This window comes from Oncorhynchus masou, chromosome 14 (assembly GCF_036934945.1).
Source record: "Oncorhynchus masou masou isolate Uvic2021 chromosome 14, UVic_Omas_1.1, whole genome shotgun sequence".
Classification (NCBI taxonomy): domain Eukaryota; kingdom Metazoa; phylum Chordata; class Actinopteri; order Salmoniformes; family Salmonidae; genus Oncorhynchus; species Oncorhynchus masou.
The window spans coordinates 9,874,126-9,899,201 of NC_088225.1; the positions used below are offsets into that span (position 1 = coordinate 9,874,126).

The window sequence follows — 25,076 nt, forward strand, 5'->3', positions numbered from 1 at the left end:
TGGGAGTGACGCGGATCTGAAAGCAAGTTTTTCCCTCTTTCCTTTGCAACGAATATTGTTTAGATGAACTAGATTAGTTAGTTAAATTACAGGGAGAAATGATTCTCACTGTTTAGAAACGGAAAGGATACAGAAGGGGTATTTGAGCGTCCTCGGAATTCATCTTCCAGGATTGAGGCGACCTCCAAATTGGGATAACTTTGAGGAAGTTCTTTGTATTCAGGGATCCGCTGATAAGAAGACGTTAAACATGGACTGGGGAACGGATCTCTGGGTGAGTATGCGAGCAGTCTGGGATCTGCCAAGGGCTTTCGCTCTCGTGAAGTTTTGCAAAGTATTGTTTTTGCCACTTTTAATGTGATGTAGCATGTATGTTCTTCTACGAGTATGAGCATACCAAGAGACTGGGTTTGATGGAGGTCAAACTATGCTGAGATTTCTTTCCCTCTTAGAACATCTGTCCCAGCCATACTCAACTGGACCCAGAACAGGGTCAAAATTGACCGCGTGTCCCAAGTGTACATTTTTTGGAATTAATTTGGGCCTCGTCCTCTGGTATCATATACACATACATACGATATTGTACAATTGCAGGAAATACGCTTTAAAATACATATTGGAGCGGAGATTTTTGTTTGAATATCATTGCCCCCTGGCACAACCCCTAGATGGGACCCTGGAGGTCTTCCCTCAAGAAAATTTTACTGTTTTAAAACAAATGTCGTGCAATTCTATGTATTTTGACATGACGTTGGCCAATGACCGGGGTGGAAAAAAACAACAAATGAAACCACAGGTTAGACGTATTTAGGTTGCTTTGAACATGAAATGAACACTCAATTTGACGACTTTGTTACTTTTTGGGGATAATGCATTTTTGTTGTTGTGGTTTGACACTTTCAGACAGGAATGAAATGGAGATGGGGACACAGGCAAATGCTAGAAACAGTGGGAAGGTTGGAAGCAGGTATTTGACCCCTGTTCCCAGGTGGAAAGTTGTATGCAACACATGCCGTGGAGTGTCACCAGTACACCAAGGCTCTGCACAGGAATATTTAATATTAATGGTTGATGGTAGTGGGTAACTCTCTTTAAATAGGGCTGGAAGAAAATCCTTCTTGCTCTCCAGGAGAGTTGGCCACACCTGATCTATGTTTCTCAAGTGCTGGGTGTTTTGAAAATGTTCTTGTTATAACAACATTTTATTTAAATCACCCAAACTTGATGAAAAATCAAATACATATCAATATTCAGGTGGTTTGTGCCTACTCAGGAGATAGATTGGAGGTAAGGCCCTGGAATAGACCAGCGTCTTATCCAGGGGGTGTACTATATATCAAGCTGCCTCACGCTACAGAAACAAGAGCTGGGCTCCTGCCCTGTGAGCCGTTCCGACTCGTGCGAGACTACCTACTTACTTGCTTACTATATAGTTGAAGATCCTTGCTGTCATCTTACTCTACCATCGCTGCCTAGCTTGTGCACAATACTAAAATATTTGATTCCTGGAGCATTTAATATCAATGCTTATTTGTATAATTTATTCAAAACTGTTCATGAATGACAGCAAAGACACAAGTAGCCATATCAGACTTCAAATGTGTGATTATACTGGCAAAATCGGGAAGAAGTGTAATAATAAAATGTGTGGGGAATACCTGTAGTGTTTTTGCTTACAAACATAGTTATTACCCTATATTTTAGCCCATTGTTAAGAATGAGAATTGTTCCACAGATCAGACTAAAGTAAATACATAATAAAATCTCCTGAAGACAAGATTACATAAATCTGCCCCTACACCCAGCTGCATTCTATGAAGCTGATTCCTACTCCAATATGTGATCGATGCTGCTTGAACACTAATGCACATGTTTTGGGAATGTCCTGTGTTGTCCCAGTTCTGGTCACATGTTTTAAATTGCCTTACTAAAGTTATGGGTTTCCCTGTAAACAAAGATCCACCTTTTTATTTAATTTTTTTATGATGACTCTGCATTTGTACTGCAACTGGTTCAGAAAATGAATCACTTATGTGGTGTTAACATCAGCAAAGAAAATGTTATCCTTAGTGCTTGGATTACCCCTACAATCCTCTCACCTCAAACATTTTCTAGATATTGTTCGTATAGAGTGATCAGTGGCCGTGATAAATAAAGCTTGGGAAAACCCAGTTGAGGCATGGGATGTATTATGCAAAACTGAGTAATGGACCTACATGTTAAGGGCCAATGTGTGAGAGTAGGCAGCTCTGAGTCTGCTTTAAGTTTGCTATAAAACCCCCTAGAGTTGATGTCCGTGCCCTGCGGAACTCTAATTAGCATAATAATACAAATCTGTCAATTCAAGCAAGAGATCAGTTTTTTTGCATTGGATGCGTCTCAATCCACCGCATCCGTTGATGTCGCAGTTCTGCATCTGCGGTGGAAGGTGGCAGAACTAGAGCAGGGTTTGTCAGACCATGAGACATCCCTCGAAAAACTGTCTTCTCACAAAATCGTATGTAGCATCGGAACGGTTTGGCCTATGAACTATTATGACTCCTCTAACACCATGGGACGCGCCTGAAGTTGGTACAGCTGATCTGCCAACTTCTGTCTGTAGCATCCAAACAGTCTGGCCTACACTAATATGACCCCTCTGTGGAAAGGTTAGACTCACAAACATGTACATGTCTGGTTGTTTTGCTCTAGGATGCCCACTGGCCTCACAAGACTAATCTGAAGGTCCCCCGGCACCAGTTGAAAAAATGTATGGAAGCAGATACTGGAAGTATTCAGACCCCTTCCCTTTTTTCACATTTTGTTACATTACAGCCTTATTCAAAAATGGATTAAATGCATTTTTTCTCATCAATCTAACCACGCTACCCCATAATGACAAAGCAAAAACAGTTTTTACTTTTTCATTTTTTTACTTTTATTTTTTTTACCTTATTTACATTAGGTAATGTAAATATATTATTCAGACCCTTTGCTATGAGACTCGAAATTGAGCTCAGGTGCATCCTGTTTCCATTGATCATCCTTGAGATGTTTCTACAAGTTGATTGGAGTCCACCTGTGCTAAATTAAATTGATTGGACATGATTTGGAAAGGCACACACCTGTCTATTTAAGTTCCCACAGTTGACCTTGCATGTCAGAGCAAAAATCCAGGCATGAGGTTGAAGGAATTCTCCGTAGAGCTCCGAGACAGGATTGTGTCGAGGCACAGATCTGGGGAAGGGTACCAACACATTTCTGCAGCATTGAAGGTCTCCAAGAACACAGTGGCTTCCATCATTCTTAAATGGAAGACGTTTAGAACCACCTAGACTCTTCCTTGAGCTGGCCTCCTGGCCAAACTGAGCAATCAGGGGAAATGGGCCATGGTCAGGGAGGTGACCAAGAACCCGATGGTCACTCTCACAGATCTCAAACTCTGTGGAAATGGGATAACCTTTCAGAAGGACAAACATCAATCAGGCCTTTATGGTAGAGTGGCCAGACAGAGGCCACTCCTCAGTAAAAGACACTTGACAGCCCACTTCCAAAAGGCACCTAAAGGGCTCTCAGACCATGAAAAACAAGATTCCCTGGTCTGATGAAACCAAGATTTAACTCTTTGGCCTGAATACCAAGCATCACGTCTGGAGGAAGCCTGGTACTATCCCTACGGTGAAGCGTGTTGGCAGCATCATGCTGGGGGAATGTTTTTCAGCGGCAGGGACTGGGAGACTAGTCAGGATCGAGGGAAAGATGAACGGAGCAAAGTACAGAGATCCTTGATGAAAACCTGCTCCAGAGTGCTCAGCTCCTCCAGACTGGGGTGACGGTTCAGCTTTCAATAGGACAACGACCCTAATCACACAGCCAAGATAACACAAGAGTGGCTTTGGGACAAGTCTTTGTGACCCAGCCAGAGTCCGGGCATGAACCAGATCGAACATCTCTGGAGAAACCTGAAAATAACTGTGCAGCAACGTTCCCCATCCAACCTGACTGAGCCTGAGAGGATCTGCAAAGAAGAATGGGAGAAACTCCCCCAGGTGTGTTAAGCTTGTAGCGTCATACCCAATAAGACCCGAGGGTAATGCTTCTAAAAATGTGTGATTTAAAAAAAAAAAGAAATTAGCAACATTTTATAAAAAACTGTTTTTGTTTGTTTATTTTCCTTATCAATGTAATCCATTTTTTAATAAGGCTGTAACGCAACAAAATGTGGAAAACGTCAAGTGGTCTGAATACTTTGTATACAATGTACACATACGCATGCATACTAAACAAAAATATATGAACGCATACGGAACAAAAATATATGAACGCAACGTGCGTTTATAAGCGTTTCAAACATGTTACTGAGTTACAGTTCATATAAGGAAATCAGTCAATTGAAATAAATTCATTAGGCCCAAATCTATGGATTTCACATGCCTCGGAATAGAGAATGCACCTTAACGAAGGTAGGGGCATGGATCAGAAAACCAGGCAGTATCTAGTGTGACCATTTAGAAAAAAAGTAAGCTTTATTTAAATAGGCAATGTGCCTCATGCAGCGTGACATATCTCTGTCGCATATAGTTGTCAGGCTGTTGATTGTGGCCTGTTGTCCCACTCCTCTTCAATGGTTGTGCGAAGTTGCTTGGTACTCCCCTGTAGTCATTTTGTGGCCTTATATTGTCCCCCAGCACAAGGTGCACCTGTGTAATGATCATGCTGTTTAATCAGCTTCTTGATATGCCACACCTGTCAGGTGGATGGATTATCTTGGCAAATGAGAAAAGCTCACTTACAGGGATGTAAACACATTTGTGTACAACAAGAATTAAGCTGTTAAAATATGAATATCATACTGTGGACACGGAAGGCATTGCATGCAATTCCCTGGTGCATTTAGTGCTCAGATCTCTGACAGCTGAACCGTGAGGTGGACAATTGTTTTAGGAAAGTAGCCTCAAAATAGTCTATAAAGTTTTGCATATGCTACACATCGAAACACAAGGAATAGTGCTTTTTGTAATTTGTTTAAGGGTGGTTTTTAAAGACTCGTAAATGTGGCTAATTTGGCCAATATCCCTCATTTATTGATGCTGTTGGCTGCGCCAGGTTGGATCTGAATGCATATGGATGTCCATAAAATTTCTCAAATATCTGGTCAATAAAAATGTTCCCTGTTGTCCGGAGCCAGATTGTCCTAAAGGAAACTCTGAAATGACTATTATTTTTGAATTTTCACATGAAAATCTGTTGCCAATTGGATAGGTCCATATAATTTTTGGCACCTTGAGTTGGACCAGCATGTCACTCTCTGAACAGATACAAATGTTACACTGTTTACACAGGCAGTCCAATTCTGATATTTTTCACTAATTTGTCCTTTGCCCAATCAGATCAGTTTGTTTTGCCCATAAATGTAATAGTGTGTATTTGCAGCACGCAATTTGTGACGTTCCTGCACGTGGGCATTCCTGAATCTGGATATAAGTTCCCCCCCCCCTCCATAAATGGGCAAAAGAGCATAATTGTGTCTGTGTAAACGCAGCCATTGTAGCAGGTACATAAGTTGTAGCACGATTCGTAACTCAAATCAAAGTGCTGTCATTGGGGACCCTGAAGAACAAAGCAGCTTGTGCTGGTCTCTTGTCTCTCAGATCATTATGCTATTAGCTAGCTAGCCAAGTTCAAGTCAATGTTTAATTTCTCAAGAAAAAGCTTATGACCCAGATGGTTGTGCACAAACTGCCAGACATTTAGAATGTCTAGGGCCTAGGCCCATGTTTTGAGCTTGAGTGAATTTAATTGACATTCCTTGCCCCAAGACTAATTTTTTCCTAAGGAAGGATCCACTTTTGGGAGGGCCATGCCCGCAACAAGTTGTCACACTGTTGGGCGCAACTTGATTCCCAGAAATAGGACACTTTTGCCTCCTGCTGCCCATCATGCGCATGGATGGAGCACACAGTCTCACACACACAGTTGACATATTGAATGATGTCAGTTACATGATGGCACATTTACTCCAGATCCTTCAATGTTTTCAACAGTGCACTGTACTGAGCACGCCAGTGGTCACCAACCCAACTCTAGTCCTGGAGAGAGGGTTTGCCAACCAGGCTAATTACTGACCACCAATACCTTTTATTGAGGAGTTTAAAATAGCCTGGGAAAACACTGTAGCGAACACTTGCTTTCCAGGACCAGGATTGGTGCCGACTAGAGTACCGTGTGACAACAAGCAATAGCTCACTTTCTAACATAGATGGCTGGATGGATCTTTGCTCTCGCTCATCGATCTCACATGGTTATAATGAGTATACTGAGTTGATTTCATCCTCTGTTGACTGCCACCGGTTGTCATGGATTCCCCAGCCAATGTGCACAAGAGATAGTTACAGTGGGAGCTGGTAGGCGACACAATGGACAAGACAAACAGAGAAACAAGCAGTCTTTTCACTAGAAAATCAGGCCGAGAACACACTGCCCCTTAATGTTGCCACACGGTTTATCTGAGAGCTAGGCTATGGCTACTCCACCACCCACCCAGTGATCTGACCTCCTACACACACACACACACACACACCCCGTATGGTGAATATGTAAATGGAGAGTTACAGAGAGGAGGGTGGGACGGTAGGTTCTGACCTCATTACCCATGTTCCCCCTGGGCCTCTCTATTCCTCATGTCCTCTTTCCACCCTCAGTGCTGTGCTGCATGGAGCACCAGCAACCTAATTAGGTTTGACCTCGTTTAACGAACTCAAAACATCTCATCAATCCATGCTCTTGTATCTATTTATTTATTTATTTGCCACATCTGTTTCCCTTTTTAACCCAAGAGACATTTCTTCAAACCTCTACTTTTCTCTGAAAACATGTAAACTCAAACAGGTTTTATTAGCTGGTAGTTTACTGTACCTTCTATCAGGTGTTATTAGCTGGTAATTTAGAGAATGACTTCAATTTGCACACAGATCGAACCAGGTTTTCATATGTTTGTATTTATGTGTGAGGGAGACTATTGGAAAACATTCATTCAACATTTGTTCTCTCTCTCGCCACAATGTCCAGACTGCCTAATTGGTTGTGATTGTGTTTGGCCAGTAACGTTCGTGGCCAACTGTGCTGCCTGCTCTGTGGCATCTGTCCCCTGCTTTCCTTGCCGTTAATCCAGCAGTTATTTTAGGCACCTAGTGTTCAGTGTGTAAGATCAGTGTATGGGCATTAGCCCTGGCTGCTAGTGTGACTGAGTGAGGACAGGCTCTCTGTGTGTGTGTGTGTGTGTGTGTGTTCCACACAGAGCCTGTAAAGAAATGTAGCATGGCAGACGGTCCCTTTATAAAGTTCATGAAAGATAGTCACTAAGGTAGCAAACCCTCTCTGTGGTCATGGAGTAGGATACTTAAGTCATTTTTTTGGAGGTATCTGTACTTTACTATTGATATTTTTGACCGCTTTTACTTCACTCCATTCCTAAAGAAAATATGTACTTTTTACTCCATACATTTTCCCAGACACCCAAAAGTACTTGTTAATTTAAAAGTCCAATTCACACATTTATCAAGAGAACATTCCTGGTCATCCCTACTGCCTCTGATCAGGCGGACTCACTAAACACATGCTTGGTTTGTAAATGATGTCTGAGTGTAGGAGTGTGCCCCTGGCTATCCGTTAATAATAATACAAAAATACAAAAAAAGAAAATGGTGCCACCTGGTTTGCTTTATATAAGGAATTTGAAATTTAATTTTTTACTTTTACTTTTGATACTTAAGTATATTTTAAACCAAGTACTTTTGGACTTTTACTCAAGTAGTATTTTACTGGGTGACTTTTACTTAAGTCAATTTCTATTAAAGTAAATTTAAAGTAAAAATTATTTTTCTTTTACTCAAGTATGACAATTGGGTACTTTTTCCACCATTGAGCAGGATAACTTCCCATGCCTAGGGTGTTGCCTTTACAAGTTAACCTGTCTGGAGTTGGGGGGGTGGAGGTAGAAGACTGCTGGGTTGAGGCAGGGCCAACATGGATGGATAGGCCTACAGTCATTGGAATATTACGGTTCTTTGTGTCCGTGTGTCCTAAATTCTATCATGAAGCCAACAGTATGCTAATGAAAAACCCAACTGAATGTCCTAGCTTACTGAAACTTTAAATTGGAACCAATTTCTAAACAAAATTGTCTTATGGAGAGGACAAACAAGGTTATATTTGTGGAAGACATCCACCCCAGCCAGTAGGTTGAATGGTTGTGAAACAACAATCAGCTTGGTTTATTTACAACTTAACCTCTAAGACAGCAGGACTCTGTTAAACTTGAATGAAAACCAACCAGTTTGTGTGTTCTCTCCGTGTCTCTTGGTGGTGTTTCGGGTGAACACAAAAAGAGCACACTGTGTGCTATGGCCCTCATTTTCCTGCCCCGAAACATTTGATCAGACTTCTAAAAATGTAGTCCTCTGTGTTCTACACATGCACACATACAGCAACTCGCTCGCAATGTCTCATACAAGCCCGCATGTTCACGTGCTCTTCTCAAATCAAAGGCCTTAGCTGTTAATTGTTCACACTCTTTTTATCGTGTGCCCTTTGAAGGGGTAGGATGGGTCAAGAACATGGCCCAACATGATAGGAATCTCTTCCCATTAAATGGCCCTCCTCCATACTGTAACTACAGAGTTCCTTGATATCATCCTCACTCTCTAACAGGCTTGTCTGTGCTTGAAGTGGCCATAAAGCACCCAGCCAAAAAAAAAGAACTAAAGAGACGAGAAGAGTCCTCACTGCATGTCAAAGTGTGGGAATTTCTGTTCATGATACGTGTGCTAGCAAGCCTATTTAGTTTGTCTTGTGTGAGTTGACGATACGTTTGCTTATGAAGTGTAGAGAAATGAAATAACGATGCGTTACGTTTGAGTTTTTTTAGTTTGGCCCATCCACCACCCTCTTCGGAGGACAAAAATAAACGTTGTTTTTACAGCTTTTTATTTTTTTGTACATTTATATACACAGTTTTACATACATGGCACTTCTTTCTTTTCTTCACAGTAGTTACACAGCAAGAATATACACCGATGAACACAAAATATTAACTCAACATGCAACAATTTCAAAGATTTGATGGAGTTACAGTTCGTGTCAGGAAGTCAGTCAAGTGAAATAAATTCATTAGGCTCTAATCTATGGATTTGACATGACTGGGTGGTGGTACAGCCATGGGTGGGCCTGGGAGGGCATCAAATCCAGCTTCATTTGTCACATGCGCCAATACAACAGGTGTAGTAGACCTTACCGTGAAATGCTGAATACAACAGGTGTAGTAGACTTTACCGTGAAATGCTGAATACAACAGGTGTAGTAGACTTTACCGTGAAATGCTGAATACAACAGGTGTAGTAGACTTTACCGTGAAATGCTGAATACAACAGGTGTAGTAGACTTTACCGTGAAATGCTGAATACAACAGGTGTAGTAGACTTTACCGTGAAATGCTGAATACAACAGGTGTAGTAGACCTTACCGTGAAATGCTGAATACAACAGGTGTAGTAGACCTTACCGTGAAATGCTGAATACAACAGGTGTAGTAGACCTTACAGTGAAATGCTGAATACAACAGGTGTAGTAGACCTTACAGTGAAATGCTGAATACAACAGGTGTAGTAGACCTTACAGTGAAATGCTGAATACAACAGGTGTAGTAGACCTTACCGTGAAATGCTGAATACAACAGGTGTAGTAGACTTTACCGTGAAATGCTGAATACAACAGGTGTAGTAGACCTTACCGTGAAATGCTGAATACAACAGGTGTAGTAGACTTTACCGTGAAATGCTGAATACAACAGGTGTAGTAGACTTTACCGTGAAATGCTGAATACAACAGGTGTAGTAGACCTTACAGTGAAATGCTGAATACAACAGGTGTAGTAGACTTTACCGTGAAATGCTGAATACAACAGGTGTAGTAGACTTTACCGTGAAATGCTGAATACAACAGGTGTAGTAGACCTTACAGTGAAATGCTGAATACAACAGGTGTAGTAGACCTTACAGTGAAATGCTGAATACAACAGGTGTAGTAGACCTTACAGTGAAATGCTGAATACAACAGGTGTAGTAGACCTTACAGTGAAATGCTGAATACAACAGGTGTAGTAGACTTTACCGTGAAATGCTGAATACAACAGGTGTAGTAGACTTTACCGTGAAATGCTGAATACAACAGGTGTAGTAGACCTTACCGTGAAATGCTGAATACAACAGGTGTAGTAGACTTTACCGTGAAATGCTGAATACAACAGGTGTAGTAGACTTTACCGTGAAATGCTGAATACAACAGGTGTAGTAGACTTTACCGTGAAATGCTGAATACAACAGGTGTAGTAGACCTTACAGTGAAATGCTGAATACAACAGGTGTAGTAGACTTTACCGTGAAATGCTGAATACAACAGGTGTAGTAGACTTTACCGTGAAATGCTGAATACAACAGGTGTAGTAGACCTTACAGTGAAATGCTGAATACAACAGGTGTAGTAGACCTTACAGTGAAATGCTGAATACAACAGGTGTAGTAGACCTTACAGTGAAATGCTGAATACAACAGGTGTAGTAGACCTTACAGTGAAATGCTGAATACAACAGGTGTAGTAGACTTTACCGTGAAATGCTGAATACAACAGGTGTAGTAGACCTTACAGTGAAATGCTGAATACAACAGGTGTAGTAGACCTTACCGTGAAATGCTGAATACAACAGGTGTAGTAGACCTTACCGTGAAATGCTTACTTATGAGCCCCTAACCAACAGTGCAGTTCAAGAAGAGTTAAGAAAATATTTACCAAGTAAACTAAAGTAAAACACAATAACAAGTAACACAATCAAATAGCAATAACGAGGCTATATACAGGGGGGTACCAAGTCAATGTGCGGGGGTACAGGTTAGTCGAGGTAATTTGTAGGTAGGTAGGAGTGAAGGTAGGATTGAAGTGACTATGGTGCTACTCGCTGTTTATTTTCTATGCGATGTACAAACAAATGGAGGGGGGGGGGGTTGATTTTAAGTAGTCAGGTGGCCATTTTGATCACCCACTGGGGAGCCAGGCCCAGCCAATCAGAATGAGTATTTTTCAAACAAAAGGGCTTTATTACAGACAGTAATGCTCCTCAGCACCCCCTCCTCACCACCCATTGGACGATCCTGCAGGTGAAGAAGCTGGATGTGGAGGTCCTGGGCTGGCGTGGTTACACGTTGTCTACGGTTGTGAGGCCGGTTGGACATACTACCAAATTCTCTAAAATGATGTTGTAGGCAGCATATGGTAGAGAAATTAACATTAAATTCTCTGGCAACAGCTCTGGTGGACATTCCTGCAGTTAGCATGCTAATTGCACGCTCCCTCAACTTGATTTCAACCGTGTTGTGATGTTTCAAATAGATTCTGAACCTTCCTAATCCCATAGTATCTACAGATTGTAAATGAAAGATTAATATTTTTATTGAAACTATCATATTGTTGATTGATTGACTATGACTTTCCAAATCTCCCAAAAGTCCTATTTGTGGGGTTAATTTGAGGTAAATGTTGTGATTTGTCAGCCATTCCTGAACCTGTGACCAGGAACAAGCTACATAGGGGAAATACCAGAATAAATGATCTAATGATACTGTCTCTTTGCAGCAAAATCTGCAGAGCTGAGATGGCTGTATGCCCTATAAACATAACATTTTTTTTATTGAAAAACTCTTTTAAGTTGTTTTGTATCAGTTCATAAACCATGTGCCATAGAATCGGTACATCAAATCTCTTCTATTTTACAATCTGTATGGCGCCGCTGTCAACATTTTGGTCCTCAAATGAAACTGGTATGTTTTTCAATTTATGACGATTTCTTTTAGCCAATTTTGGCCTTTTAAAGGGAACACAAACAAGTTCCCTACCTTCGCTTCCTTCCACTTGCCTCCTCCAATTTTGGCCTTTTAAAGGGAACACAAACAAGTTCCCTACCTTCGCTTCCTTCCACTTGCCTCCTCCAATTTTGGCCTTTTAAAGGGAACACAAACAAGTTCCCTACCTTCGCTTCCTTCCACTTGCCTCCTCCAATTTTGGCCTTTTAAAGGGAACACAGACAAGTTCCCTACCTTCGCTTCCTTCCACTTGCCTCCTCCAATTTTGGCCTTTTAAAGGGAACACAAACAAGTTCCCTACCTTCGCTTCCTTCCACTTGCCTCCTCCAATTTTGCAGTTTTGCGGTAATGAGTTGGTTATTTAGTGTTCTATGCAATTCATATGTGGGATGTTTCTACAGAGTCCATGTACCACAGGAAGAGTGGGGCGCTTCCTATTTCCTGTCGGTAGAAGGTCGTCCTCCTCCCTGTGGCCTCTCGCTCTCTCTCTGGCCCTGTTCAAACTTTCTCTCCCCCTCTCTTTAGCAGCAGAACACAGCATGATTTAGCACCTCAAGGCTGGGGGTCAATGGTTGGGTATATGTGGAGAATTCTTGGAAGGCATAACATTTGGGTAGATATGGTGACTTGAGATTCAGTATCAACAGTCTGTAAACTAAATGTTGCCTCGGACTGATTTAATATCCAGCATTTCCTGAGATGACGTCACTCACCCAATGGAACGCGCCCTGTCATTCTTATTGAATGGTGACGAGCTTTTCATGCATCTCGTGTGTATCGCCTGTAATATCTCTTTCTCTCTCTCTCTCTTTTCATGTTCCTTCTCCCCAGGACCAATATGACATCATAGAGAAGCACACGCTATCCGGGCTGGAACTGGTAGAGAAGTATGTCAAGTTTGTGAAGGAGAGGACAGAGATAGAGCAGAACTATGCCAAGCAGCTGAGGTAGGCCTCATTCTTCATGGTTTCTCATTCCTCAGGCCTCATTCCTGCCTGTGTGCCCACAGCAGTTGATGTTTTTGCTCAAAAGCTGTTTTATGAAATGTATGTGGTGTCTTATGACTAGTTTGGGGCAGAATTGAACTTGTCTCCCCCTGTTGGCATTGCCCCAGCCCAGACAGTCCCAGAAACACTGCCCTCATTCTCAAGCTTGAGCCTGCATTACTGCCTCCCCTTTTCTCTGTTCCTCACTCTCACTCCACGTGTGTCTGTCAGTATCTGCTGCTGTGCTCTGGTGGAGAGGAGAGGAAGTGGGAGCAGACTGGCACATGATGGACTGGATGTGGTCAGAGAGAGCTCTAATGAAAGAATGAAGAATAGGAGAAGTGGCTGTGTTTTAACATAGATGTTATTCTTGACTGTAGTTTTGCATTGGCTTTCCCTTAAAGGGGCAGTGCAGTCAGAAACATGATATCCTTTGTTTTTTTTATATATATATCTCCACACTGAGGTTGGAATCATACAGTGAAATTGTGACAATTATGATAATGCCCTTTTAGTGTAAGAGCTGCCTGAATTTTCAGCTTGTTTGGCTGGGTGGGTTTTTTAGACCTAGATGATAATATAAGATCAATAACTGCTAGCTTTCAGGTTACACATCCTTCCCATTAGGCTCATCTCTGACCACTCCCAGACTGACCACTCCCAGACTGACCACTCCCAGACTGACCACTCCCAGACTGACCACTCCCAGACTGACCACTCCCAGACTGACCACTCCCAGACTGACCACTCCCAGACTGACCACTCCCAGACTGACCACTCCCAGACTGACCACTCACAGTCTTTTGTTTCTTTTTGACCATTTGAATTCAAAACAATTTACACTAAGGTAATTAATTGTTACCTAGAAATTATTTTGATATTGAGATAAAAATGGCAAAATGGAAAGATCAGCTGTGCCAGTGGACCGGGGCAGTCTTGCCTACAAGAAGCAAATATTTGTGTGTGTTGTTTCTTAGAGGTGTGGATTGATTTTCAATTTAAATAATTTCTATTAAATGCAAACTGTAACCAATTTAGGTTAGTAGAACGTCTTCATTGAGATTTGAATTGATGCCATGTGTTTTCCTATCATTTAGGTTAATTAAGTTTGCATCTGTGCTTTTGACATATTCTATCTTCCAGACTACTTACCATATCTTCCCCCTCTCCTAATATTGACAGAAATCTAACAAAGAAATACAATCCTAAACGAGGCTGTAAAGAGGAACAGGAATGCAGGTGGGCTTTTGTGTGTGTGAATGAATGTGTGTGTGAATGTGTGTGTGCATAAAATAAATGTGCTGTATTTGTACCTGCCCAGGCCAGCTGTGATCTTCAACATGACTTTCAGTTCCTAATCAGACATAGAGAAGGAAAACAAAGCTTGACTAAAATAATACACCAACAATACATGACGTAATTTCAATGACGTGTTTTCAAACTGCTTTCCTGTCTATAGTACTGTAGTTGGAGAGGCTATGCCAGCACCTGCAGAGCAATGCAAATGACTGCTACTGTACCCCCTGAGAGGGAAACGGGAATAAGGAAGTAATGGACCTATCATTACCTGGCTAACACAGCTATTTAAGCTACCGTGTATGTAACTTCCTGTCAATGCCCAAATCCATTACAGATCTCATCTCTTCTCTACCCTTCTTCTCCCATAGGTTTTCCAACCACCAGTCCTTCCTGGACATCCTGAATGAGATGAACGACTACGCAGGACAGAGGGAGCTGATTGCTGAGAACATGATGATGAACATCTGCATCGAAATCACCAAGTATCTGCAGGAGCTCAAGATGGAGCGCAAGACGGTGAGCGAGAGAGATCCACACTGAGAGGGAAGGAAGGAAGAGTTCAAAACTCAGATTATTATAGTTAGGGCGAGTGAAGATGGGTGGGATCTAGGGAAAAGGAGGGAGCTTATAAAGGAGACAGGAAGGACCATCGGATATTTGTAGGTTCCTCTGTTATGGCACGAAGGTAGCCTTGATTGGGATGTCTCGTAGGGGATGGTCACTGTCGTGTTGTCGCCCTCTGAAAGCAGAGGAATGCCTTGGCCCAACCCCAATGGAATATAGAACACACACAAACACTAAAAAGTCTCCCAGTAGACATGACCCACAGACAGACAGACTGCTATTTGTTTACCATCTGTTTTGTTCAGTGGTTTTTGGTGGCTGTTGTTTATTCTGTACCCAATGCCAATGGCCCTGTATAAGTAGGGACCGTCATGTCATCATCCTAGTGTTCTTGGTGTCTCATGTGTCCTCTCTCTGTTTGTCTGTTTGCAGCATCTGTCGGAGGCCAAGAAATCCCAGCAGAGTTTGGAGAGCACCTATAAGCAGCTCGACAGTGTAAGTTTGTTTACATGTCAGGCCGTCTGCCAATAACTCCTCTCTTCCAAAGGGAAAATCTACGTTGTTAGTAGAATACTAATGTATACATCCTCTCTATAGAGTAGGCCTGTACTTTGCTTGTCAGTGAACAACTGTTTATTCTTTCTGTTCAGTCAAAGGCCAATGTTTTTGTCCAGTCACTGTCCTCCATTGTCTACAGTGGTGAAAGCTGTCAAATGTTTCTGAATGCTCTCTCATATTGTCTGCTTTTTGTCTGCTGTAAGTGGGGTCATTGTTACATCGGTGAAAGGGACGTTTGTGCACTAGTTGTGAGTGCATGCATGTGTGTGTGTGGTGACTCAGGTGACCAGTATTTGTAATATACAGTAAAACGAGACGAGGAGCTCTTTTTAAAAGCAGGGGTAGGGAACCAAAATGAGACCAGAAACCTGCAGCACTCTTGCCCATTGCTCATCACTGTATGGGTCAGCACCACTTCAGTAAAGTCGGGTGCAAGTGTTCACTACCCTTGGGTGAAGCAGAGGTCTCGCTTGTACACAATAGTAGAGTCTATTCTCTTCCATTCAAAAAATGCCCACTGAGCACAGTATTGGGTTAGTTAAGATCAACATGGATGTGTTTCGGTCTCTCTGTGTTTAGAGTAAGAAACGTTTTGAGAAGGAGTGGCGGGAAGCCGACAAAGCTGCTCAGTTTGCCGAGAAAACTGACCAGGACATCAACGCCACAAAGGCCGACGTCGAGAAGGTAGGAGGACACCAACACTGAATAAAAAGAACACAGGTTTTCATGTTCCGTTGCAGAACGTTTTCCTACAGTGTGCCCTACTGAACACATTCCAGCTGTCCTACTTGTCCTGTTTCCCCTTTAAACAGTGGAATGTGAGCCACCATACCGGCCTGTGTGTGTGAGACCTGTGTGTTTGTTTTGTTACCTGTGTCCAGGCCAAACAGCAGGCCAACATGAGGACACACATAGCGGAGGAGTGTAAGAACGACTACGCAGCCCAGCTGCAGAAATACAACAAGGAGCAGAGCCAGTTCTACTTCAGCGACATGCCTCTCATCTTCAACGTAAGGCAGAGCCTCTAACCCATCCATCCTGAGCTTAACCTAGCTTTCCTTCCTTCTGCTGGAGCTATTTTAAATGCGAACATTGGGTTCAACAGACACTAAAAATGTGCCTCCTTGCCCTATAGAAACTCCAGGATATGGATGAGAGGCGGGTGAGGAAGCTGGCGCAGGGCTACGTCTTGTTCTCAGACACGGAGAGGCACGTGATGCCCATTATCGGGAAGTGTCTGGAGGGCGTCACCAAAGCGGGCACTAATGTCAACGAGAGGAATGTGAGTCGGCCGTACTCTACTGCATGTATACAAAACAAACCCAGACGTAACGTACGTAGATGCATGTGGTCCAATGAAGTTTGACAGGATTTTGAGGGAAATGGGTATGAAACACAAATGCTTTGAAACGTTTCGGTATTGTTGGTCTGTTTTTCACTGTCATAATGTAACCTACTGTCCCTGCAGGACTCCATAGCTCTTATAGAGCAGTACAAGTCAGGCTTTGAGCGTCCTGGGGACCTGGACTTTGAGGACTACAGTCAGGGCATCAACCGTGCCTCCTCAGACAGCAGCCTGGGCACCCTCGGTACACCCAAAGGCCCCCTGGAGCTGCTGGGCAAGAACAGGAGCAAACCGTTCTGGCTGTTCAGCAAGAAGAGTAAGGTAGGCTGCTAGTACCACGCCTCCTCACAGACACAATGACTAGTTTACACTCCCTGGTACAGCCCACTCCCATGACTCAGTTCTGACTAGCTGAGTGACTTTCTGAGTTAGGAAGAGACATTATTATCCTAATCTACAATTCATGCCCAAATCAGGTTATTTCCCTCCTATGAAGAGTGGATTTCTTAGTGTTTGAAATGATCAGTGCTCCAAGGTGCAGGTAGATCAACCGTGAGCAGTGTGTGTCAGTGTTGAGGCAGAGGGGCTGAATCAGGGAGACAGAGTCTGGGAACGTCCTGAAGCTGTGGTCCCACACACAATCTTTCCTGTTCCCAGAGCTCTGCATGTACATACTGCATGGCTCCCCTCTCTCTCTCACTCACACACACACACACACACACACACACACACACACACACACACACACACACACACACACACACCTTTCTAGAACTGGTATGTGCATGGCTGTGTCCCTGGCCTGTCTGGGAATAAGCCCCCACTGACTTTCTATAGCATGTGACTGACTGTGGTTTCCAATAGGTCAACTCTACTAGCAGGCAACGTTCAGCAGAGCTTGTTCTTTCATCAGCACAGACGGGCACAAACGCATTGAATTTTCCGCTACAAACACACTGCTATTATACTGTATTATACTGGCCCTAAAAACAACCAAATGACACCTTTGGGAAATGCCAACTATTAGAGATGATACTGGGACAGGGAGGGATGACTAGTTCCAGGTGAACTCATTTTTGCTGTGTTCTCTCTACACCGTCATTGGAGATCATGGATGGCGTTGGACCACTAGCGGCCATCTTGATCTAGAATATATCGGATGTCCCTTAAACAGGCCTCCTGAGCCAGTCTGAAATGACTGAAAATAAACTAGACAGGAATGTTGAGAGTACGGCAACCCAACACCGAGCTAACCTACATCATGGCCGGCCTCTATCCCCTGCTGCATCTCTCTCTCCTCCCTCCAGTCTCTTCCAGCACTTTCCTCCTGCTGCATGTCTGATTGGCTTACCCTGCTGACTGCTGTCCAATCCTGTTCCTCTAATACACCCAGCCTACCTCCCGTCTCCTGTCTGTGTGGTGCACCACTCCTGTGTCATTGCTCCTGCTCTCCCCAAAGTGGCGGATCAGTAATGATCAGAGTTAACTTTCATATTGGCCTGTGACAACACTGACTCAAACAGCTCCTAGTTAAAGTGTTTTTTAGTCCAGGACTCCTGTAGGTCTAGGCTGATCTGTGACTGAGAAACCAGCCTGTAGAGTTGACTATATTCTCCCTCGCTGCTCCTCACTTGGTCATGTGGTTACACCATCACGCCAACGTTCAGTAGTTCCCACCAGTTTAGAGACCTGCCATGTGTCTTATTACAAGCATGTATACCAGGCCCAGACCTATAGGGTGTCCTTGCTACAATGTTCAGTCTACCTGTGTATCTGTGTCCAGATTGAGGTTAACCAATGGAACCTCCCATTGGTCTGCTCCAATCTGTCAACCTTGTTCCTCACGTAGGCTCACTCTACTCTACCCTTCATCGTGGCGTGTGTTTTGTTGGGGCTGTGGTGCTGTACTGGTGTTTCATGTGAATGATCTGGTGACTGTGGGCTTCTGCAGGAGTAACTGCTGCAGTGTTGTCTTCTCTGTGTGGTGTGCTTAAGGTGTTGATGGTGTCTCTCTCTTTCCCTTGTCATCTGTTTTTGTCCTCCCCTCCCTCTCTCCCTCCATGCCACCCCCTCCCTGGGTGTCTGTGCTTCACCCTGCCCCAGCTCTCTCCCTCCCCCTCCTCACTCACCCCCTTGTCCACGCCGCCCGCCCCCTCGCCCACTAACGGAACCCCCTCCCCCAAGTTCGGCCGGGACCCATTGTCGTACTGTTTGAAGGAGATCAATAAGACAGTCAAACCCAGAATATCCTCCTTCCGGACCCTCGGGCGAATGGTGAGTCATCAGGGTCAGGGGCCACAACGTCTCCTCACAAAGGCCTCCGCTAACCTGTTTGGTGGATCAACCTGTTCTGTCTTATTGTTCCATGAAATTACTGAATACGTTCAATCAAAACGGACTAAATTAATGAGCAAAATGTTTCAGGTTTCAGGTGTTGACCTTTCAGAGTCATACACTGAATATACCAAACATTAAGAACACCTTTCTAATATTGAGTTGCACCCCCCTCCGGGCGTCCCCTTTTTTTGCCCTCAGAATAACCTCAATTTGTCGGGGCATAGACCTTTATAAGGTGTTTAAAGCGTTCCACAGGGATGCTGGCCCATGTTGACTTTGCACAGTTGTGTTAAGTTGGCTGGATATCCCTTGGGTGGTGGACCATTCTTGATACACACGGGAAACTGTTGACTGTGGAAAAACCCAGCAGTGTTGTAGTTCTTGACACAAACCAGTGTGTCTGGCACCTACTACCAGACCCTGTTCAAAGGCACTTCAATCTGTTGTCTTTCCCATTCACCCTCTGAATGGCACACACACACACAACGCATGTCTCAAAGCTTAAACATCCTTCTTTAACCCTTAGAGCAGGTTTCCTTCATGTTTTTTATACTCTGAATACACAGTGCATTCAAAGTATTCAGACCCCTTGACCTTTTCCACATTTTGCTATGTTACAGCCTTTATTCTAAAATTAATTACCTTGTTTTGTTTTCTCCCTCATCAATCTACACCCAAATATGACATTTACATAAGTATTCAGACCCTTTACTCAGTACTTTGTTGAAGCACCTTTGGCAGCGATTACAGCCTCAGGTCTTCTTGGGTATGACGCTGAAAGCGTGGCACACCTGTATTTAGGGAATTTCTCCCATTCTTCTGAAGATTTTCTCAAGCTCTTTCAGGTTGGATGGGGAGCGTCTATTTTCAGGTCTCTCCAGAGATGTTAAAGTCCGGGTTCTGGCTGGGCCACTCAAGGACATTCAGAGACTTGTCCTGATGCTACTCCTGCGTTGTCTTGGCTGTGTGCTTAGGGTCTTTGTCCTGTTGGAAGGTGAACCTTCACCCCAGTCTGAGGTGCTGAGCGCTCTGGAGCCGGTTTTCATCAAGGATCTCTCTGTAATTTGCTCCATTCATCTTTCCCTCAATCCTGACTAGTCTCCCAGTCCCTGCCACTGAAAAACATCCCCACAGCATGATGCTGCCACCACCAAGCTTCACTGTAGGGATGGTGCCAGATATCGTCCAGACGTGACGCTTTGCATTCAGGCCAAAGAGTTTAAATCTTGTTCTCATCAAACCAGAGAATCTGGTTTCTCATGGTCTGAGAGTACTTTAGGTGCCTTTTGGCACTCCAAGCGGGCTGTCATGTGCCTTCTACTGAGGAGTGGCTTCCATCAGGCCATTCTACCTTAAAGGCCTGATTGGTGGATTGCTGCAGAGATGGTTCTCCTTCGGGAAGGTTCTCCCATCTCCACAGAGGAACTCCCGAGCTCTGTCAGTGACAGTCTGGACAGGTGTGTGCCTTTCCAAATCATGTCAAATCAATAGAATTTACCACAGGTGGACTCCAATTAAGTTGTAGAATCATCTCAAGGATGATCAATGGAAACAGGATGCACCTGAATTAATTTCGAGTCTCATAGCAAAGGATCTGAATAATTATGTAAACAGATTTAGACATTTGCAAAAATGTCTAAATCTGTTTTTGCTTTGTCATTATGGACTATTGTGTGTAGATTGAGAAATGTTATACATTTTAGAGTGAAGCTGATAACATAACAAATAGTTGATGTCTGAATACTCTCCGAATGCACTTTGTATATATATTTAAGCAATAAGGCACGCTGCGGTATGGTATATGGTCAATATACCACGGCTAAGGGCTGTTCTTATGCGTGACACAACACAGAGTGCCTGGATACAGCCCTTAGCCACAAACACTGAGGTGCCTTATTGCTATTATAAACTGGTTACCAATGTAATTAGAGCAGTACAAAAACAGTTTTTCAGTCTGATATACCACGGCTTTCAGCCAATCAACCTTCAGGGCTCGAACCACCCAGTTCTCTCTCACACACACACACACACACACACACGTGTTGTCTGTCTGTTTCTCTCTCCCTCAGAGGCTCACTCCAGAGAGGATCATAGTAATGGTAATACTAGAGTGGTGTCTGTGTGGGGTGTTAAAGGGTGTCTCAGCCTCTCACATTGACAGGGAATCTCACACATGACCACCTCTCCATCCGTACAATTGGACAAGCATCTTGGTCTCAAACGTCACGCTAAAGTCTGCTTGTTTACCTTCTCAAATCAATGCTGTAATGTTCACGCTCTAGTTTAGCTGCTAGCACATGAACTGGAACACAGCCAGATTCAAATTCAACATTGGATGCAAAGCAGAGGGCTGAAAACATGGCCTGTCTGTCTGTTTGGAGTTAGAGTTGAAGAGGTGGCCACCTGGTGGATTAGGGGTGTAACAACACTTAACTTTCAGTTTACCTCCATTGTTTTACTGGTCTGTCACTATGATAAACTCCTTCCTTTAAACGTTCACCACAAAACCCTATGGAAGAGTTCCTAAAAACAGGTTCTTATTTGGGTGGATGTGCTGCCAATGGGATGGTATTGGGAATGATTATATGGGTGACAATGGTGGTGGTCTTGGGTTCAGCTCACTGTAAAAAAACGAAGCATATCTGTTTGTTCAATCTAAAGCAAAAACAATGTCATTACTAGAGGGTAAAAATGTTTTCTTGTCGTCAACCATTTCCCTTGGGCTGAACCCTAACCACAGATCGGCATTTCCTCTAGAGGTGGTTGTGGGTGGCGGGGTGTGTTCCTCTCCTACCACGTGCCATGGTGATGGAGAATGGGTGTGTGTGTGTGTGCTAAAGTGACTGCTCCGCCCTGTGTGTTTTCTCAGCCCACGGTGACAGAGGACTTCGGTCATCTCCCCCCGAGCAGCGCAGGAAGAGGTTACAACAGAAACTAGATGACATTGGCAAGAAGTTGCAGAAAGAAGTGGACCAGAGGTGTGTGGGTGTGCGTGTGTGTGCTAAAGTGACTGCTCCTCCCTGTGTGTTTTCTCAGCCCACGGTGACAGAGGACTTCGGCCATCTCCCCCCCGAGCAGCGCAGGAAGAGGTTACAACAGAAACTAGATGACATTGGCAAGGAGTTGCAGAAAGAAGTGGACCAGAGGTGTGTGGGGGGGAGTTTGACTGACTGCTTTGACAACCATCTCTGTGACTACTGACAACTTCTCCCAACATAGAATTCCTGTGTGTGTGTTGTTTACCAATTACTGCTCTTCACAGGAGATGCATTTCCACAGAGAATCAATCCACCTCTCTTCTCCTCTCTTTCCCTCTCTGTGTGTGTGTGTGTTGCTCGGTCTCTCTGTGTGTGTTGCTCGGTCTCTCCAGTGAGGCCCTGGAGAAGATGAAGGATGTGTATGAGAAGAACCCCCAGATGGGAGACCCTGCCAGTCTGTCTCCCCAGATCAACCAGACAGCCCAGAACATGGAGAGACTGAGAGGAGAGCTCAACAAGTATGAGGTAATGGACTCCCCTCTACTGGCCACAGTCATGTACTGCATGCAATGTTCCCATAATGCAAGCTAGAATACATATTGTTTGTTACCTCTTCACATAGTTCTTTGTAAACACAGACCTCGTGTTTTTCTTAATTTAATATACTAACCCTTCCCTCTCTTTGGCTTGGTCTCACTCACAATCTGTCACGAGCACAATCTATAGGAAATAATGGTATATTTCCTCTGTGCTTTGTTTCGTAGTCATGGTTGACCGAGGCAGGAAGGCGAGGGGACTCGATGCTCAGGAGAGATACGTTACGAGAGGATGCGTTGAGCTACCGGTCTCACTCCAACAACAACGGCAGCACTCACGAACCATACAGGTTAGAACCCAGACGCTGAGGCTTCACTCGTGGCTGTCAGTGAATGTACTGTAGTCGTATACCTATATTTATTATTAAGCATATGTGTGTTTCTCCCTCCAGCCCTGACGGAACCCACTCTGAAGAAGGCACCCCAGATCCCTCTCAGGCCATCTACGCCGAGTTTGACGACGACTTTGAGGAGGAGGAGGAGCTTGTCGCTCCCATCGGCCAATGCACAGCCATGTACAACTTCCCAGGTAGGTGTGGATGGGTCACAATGACACCAATGTACTCAACACTATTATGGTATAACACACTTGTACGTGGCGATAGTGTAACATGCTGTCATGTCCCTGCTAGGTGCCAGCGAGGGGACCATCACCATGCAGGAGGGGGAGGTGCTGTCTGTAGTGGAGGAGGATAAAGGTGATGGCTGGACCAGGGTCCGCAGGGCCAACGGGAACGAGGGCTACATCCCAACATCCTACGTCAGCATCTGCCTCGGCAAGTGACCCGACTCCCATCCCACCCACACGAGGCCTGCGGGAACGGCCAGTCATCACTGATGATGATTCCAAAATACTGTAGCAGCTCTCTCATGGGACCAATCAGAAAGAGGGGATAAAAGGCACTGTGGGCGGAACCATCTGGGTGTCCATAAGGAGACTACTAGGGCCAATCGAGTCGCTTTGATTTCCTCGCTGAGATGCGCACCCATGATTTCTTTCCCCTGCTGGCCAGAGAAGATGCAGTCAATTGTGCTTTTGGTTCCTTCTGGCTTGCACGTCTGTACCAGGTCACTATACTTACCACAAGCCACACATTTTCATCGTAGTTCTCCTTGATATTATCACAGTGCGTTTGCGGTTGTGGTTTAGTAGTGGATATCATAGCAGGACTGATGACATAGATTAGAATGCAGCACCAACCAACATGTCCGTATGCCCTCACCTCACTGTGGGAAGGCTTCTCCTTTTCACAGTGAGAGGGAGAGAAGTGCTGTTGTCAGGGCTGTACTGGAGCGTTTTGACATTAGGCTTGTGTTCAGTAAGGCTGAAACGTTTTGAACCAGAGGTACTACCTGAACTTGTCCAATGAGAACACAGTGCTACAGTGTTGCCCTACTGAACAGGAGCCGGGATTAAGAGGAAGTGTCCCTGACACATTAGTAAGCATAACCTGCTCTGTCTCACTCCCATGCAGCCAGAATGTAAACGGATCACATTCTTGCTCTTCGTATTTGCGCACGGCGTTTTGGACAAAGAACATTTTCTCAGATAAAGGAAGTGTCTCAACACAGATCTATGGGCACTGCATTTCAGTAGGAACGCCCTGTTGACACAGCCCCACTATTCAGATCAGATATACTCACCAGTTGGCGTGACTTCATTTTCTGGTGCTCTGCGGTATAAATAGATTAGCCCCCCACAAGGCCAAAGACTACCAGTAAAGGCCCCTTAGAGAGACATGCACATACTGATGACAATGAAGACATGCTTCAGACAATCAAAGCCGTAGCTTCACTACAGCTCAGATTCAAGCCACTGACATAAATGGTCTATACGAGAGCTCTTTTCGAGATGAATACCAAAAAATTGTTGCAGACAGAATATGTGCAACGTTAAGACTATCGTATTTATGTTATAAAATAATATATTTTTAGCTATCACTACACCACTATTGTCTTATTAGCTTTTTAACCTGATGAATAAAGATGTGTACCTTCATCAGGTGAATGTGTCCATTTTGTCTGGGGTTTAATAGGCGCTGCAGTTTTGAGCCACGCAGGAATATTCCTAACGTAAAAACTCGCATGTCCAGGTGCCTTTTCTGGTTAAAAGCATTGTGTATATACTTAACATCCAAATGCCTTCAGTTTTTTTTAAGGCTAATAAATGTAACATACATTTCAAAGTTCAAGTGGTTGTATCATTTATTCATGTTCTTTTTATTGCGAATATTTGTCTTGCATAGAGCCATCCCTTGTATTATTAATAAGAGAGCAAGTTCTTCCCCAAGAAATAAGATGCATTTGAATGAGATGAGAAAATGCCTAGAAATATCAGGAGCATATACATACTCTTAAAGGGAAAGGCTGTTGGAGTCTCCTTAGGGGTTCTTCAAATTGAAACTGCGGGAACCCCTATAAGTTCTTCGAAGAACTCCTTTTAATGGATCCTCAAATAACCTTTTGGGGTACATTTTTTTTAAACTTTATTTTACCGGCAAAGCAGACTAAACAAATCTTTCCAAT

At 43.8% G+C, this 25,076-nt stretch overlaps 1 protein-coding gene across 5 annotated transcripts; it reads left to right on the forward strand.

The window, feature by feature from the left end:
• Positions 1–24,736, forward strand: trip10a (thyroid hormone receptor interactor 10a). Of its 5 annotated transcripts, none has more exons than XM_064986261.1 (16): positions 1–274; positions 12,719–12,834; positions 14,056–14,112; positions 14,541–14,688; positions 15,169–15,231; positions 15,874–15,978; positions 16,176–16,304; positions 16,430–16,576; positions 16,763–16,960; positions 18,743–18,913; positions 21,046–21,075; positions 22,013–22,122; positions 22,347–22,479; positions 22,719–22,840; positions 22,943–23,079; positions 23,183–24,736. In XM_064986261.1, exons 1-16 carry the CDS (start codon positions 251–253, stop codon positions 23,332–23,334), a joined length of 1,842 nt encoding a protein of 613 aa, XP_064842333.1. In that variant the 5' UTR covers positions 1–250; the 3' UTR covers positions 23,335–24,736. The 5 variants fall into 5 exon arrangements, with proteins under 5 accessions (XP_064842333.1, XP_064842334.1, XP_064842336.1 ...); XM_064986263.1 differs by lacking the exon at positions 1–274 and adding an exon at positions 14,333–14,421 and having other exon boundaries at positions 12,804–12,834; XM_064986262.1 differs by lacking the exon at positions 21,046–21,075.
• Positions 24,737–25,076: the final 340 nt, after the last annotated feature.

What these genes read in the sequence shown, in the direction of transcription:
- trip10a (XM_064986261.1), top strand. Translation starts at nt 251, where the DNA reads ATGGACTGGGGAACGGATCTCTGG. An exon ending in ACTGGGGAACGGATCTCTGG is followed by an intron (nt 275 to 12,718) that starts GTGAGTATGCGA and finishes CCTTCTCCCCAG; the next exon opens with GACCAATATGACATCATAGA. An exon ending in AGCCATGTACAACTTCCCAG is followed by an intron (nt 23,080 to 23,182) that starts GTAGGTGTGGAT and finishes TGTCCCTGCTAG; the next exon opens with GTGCCAGCGAGGGGACCATC.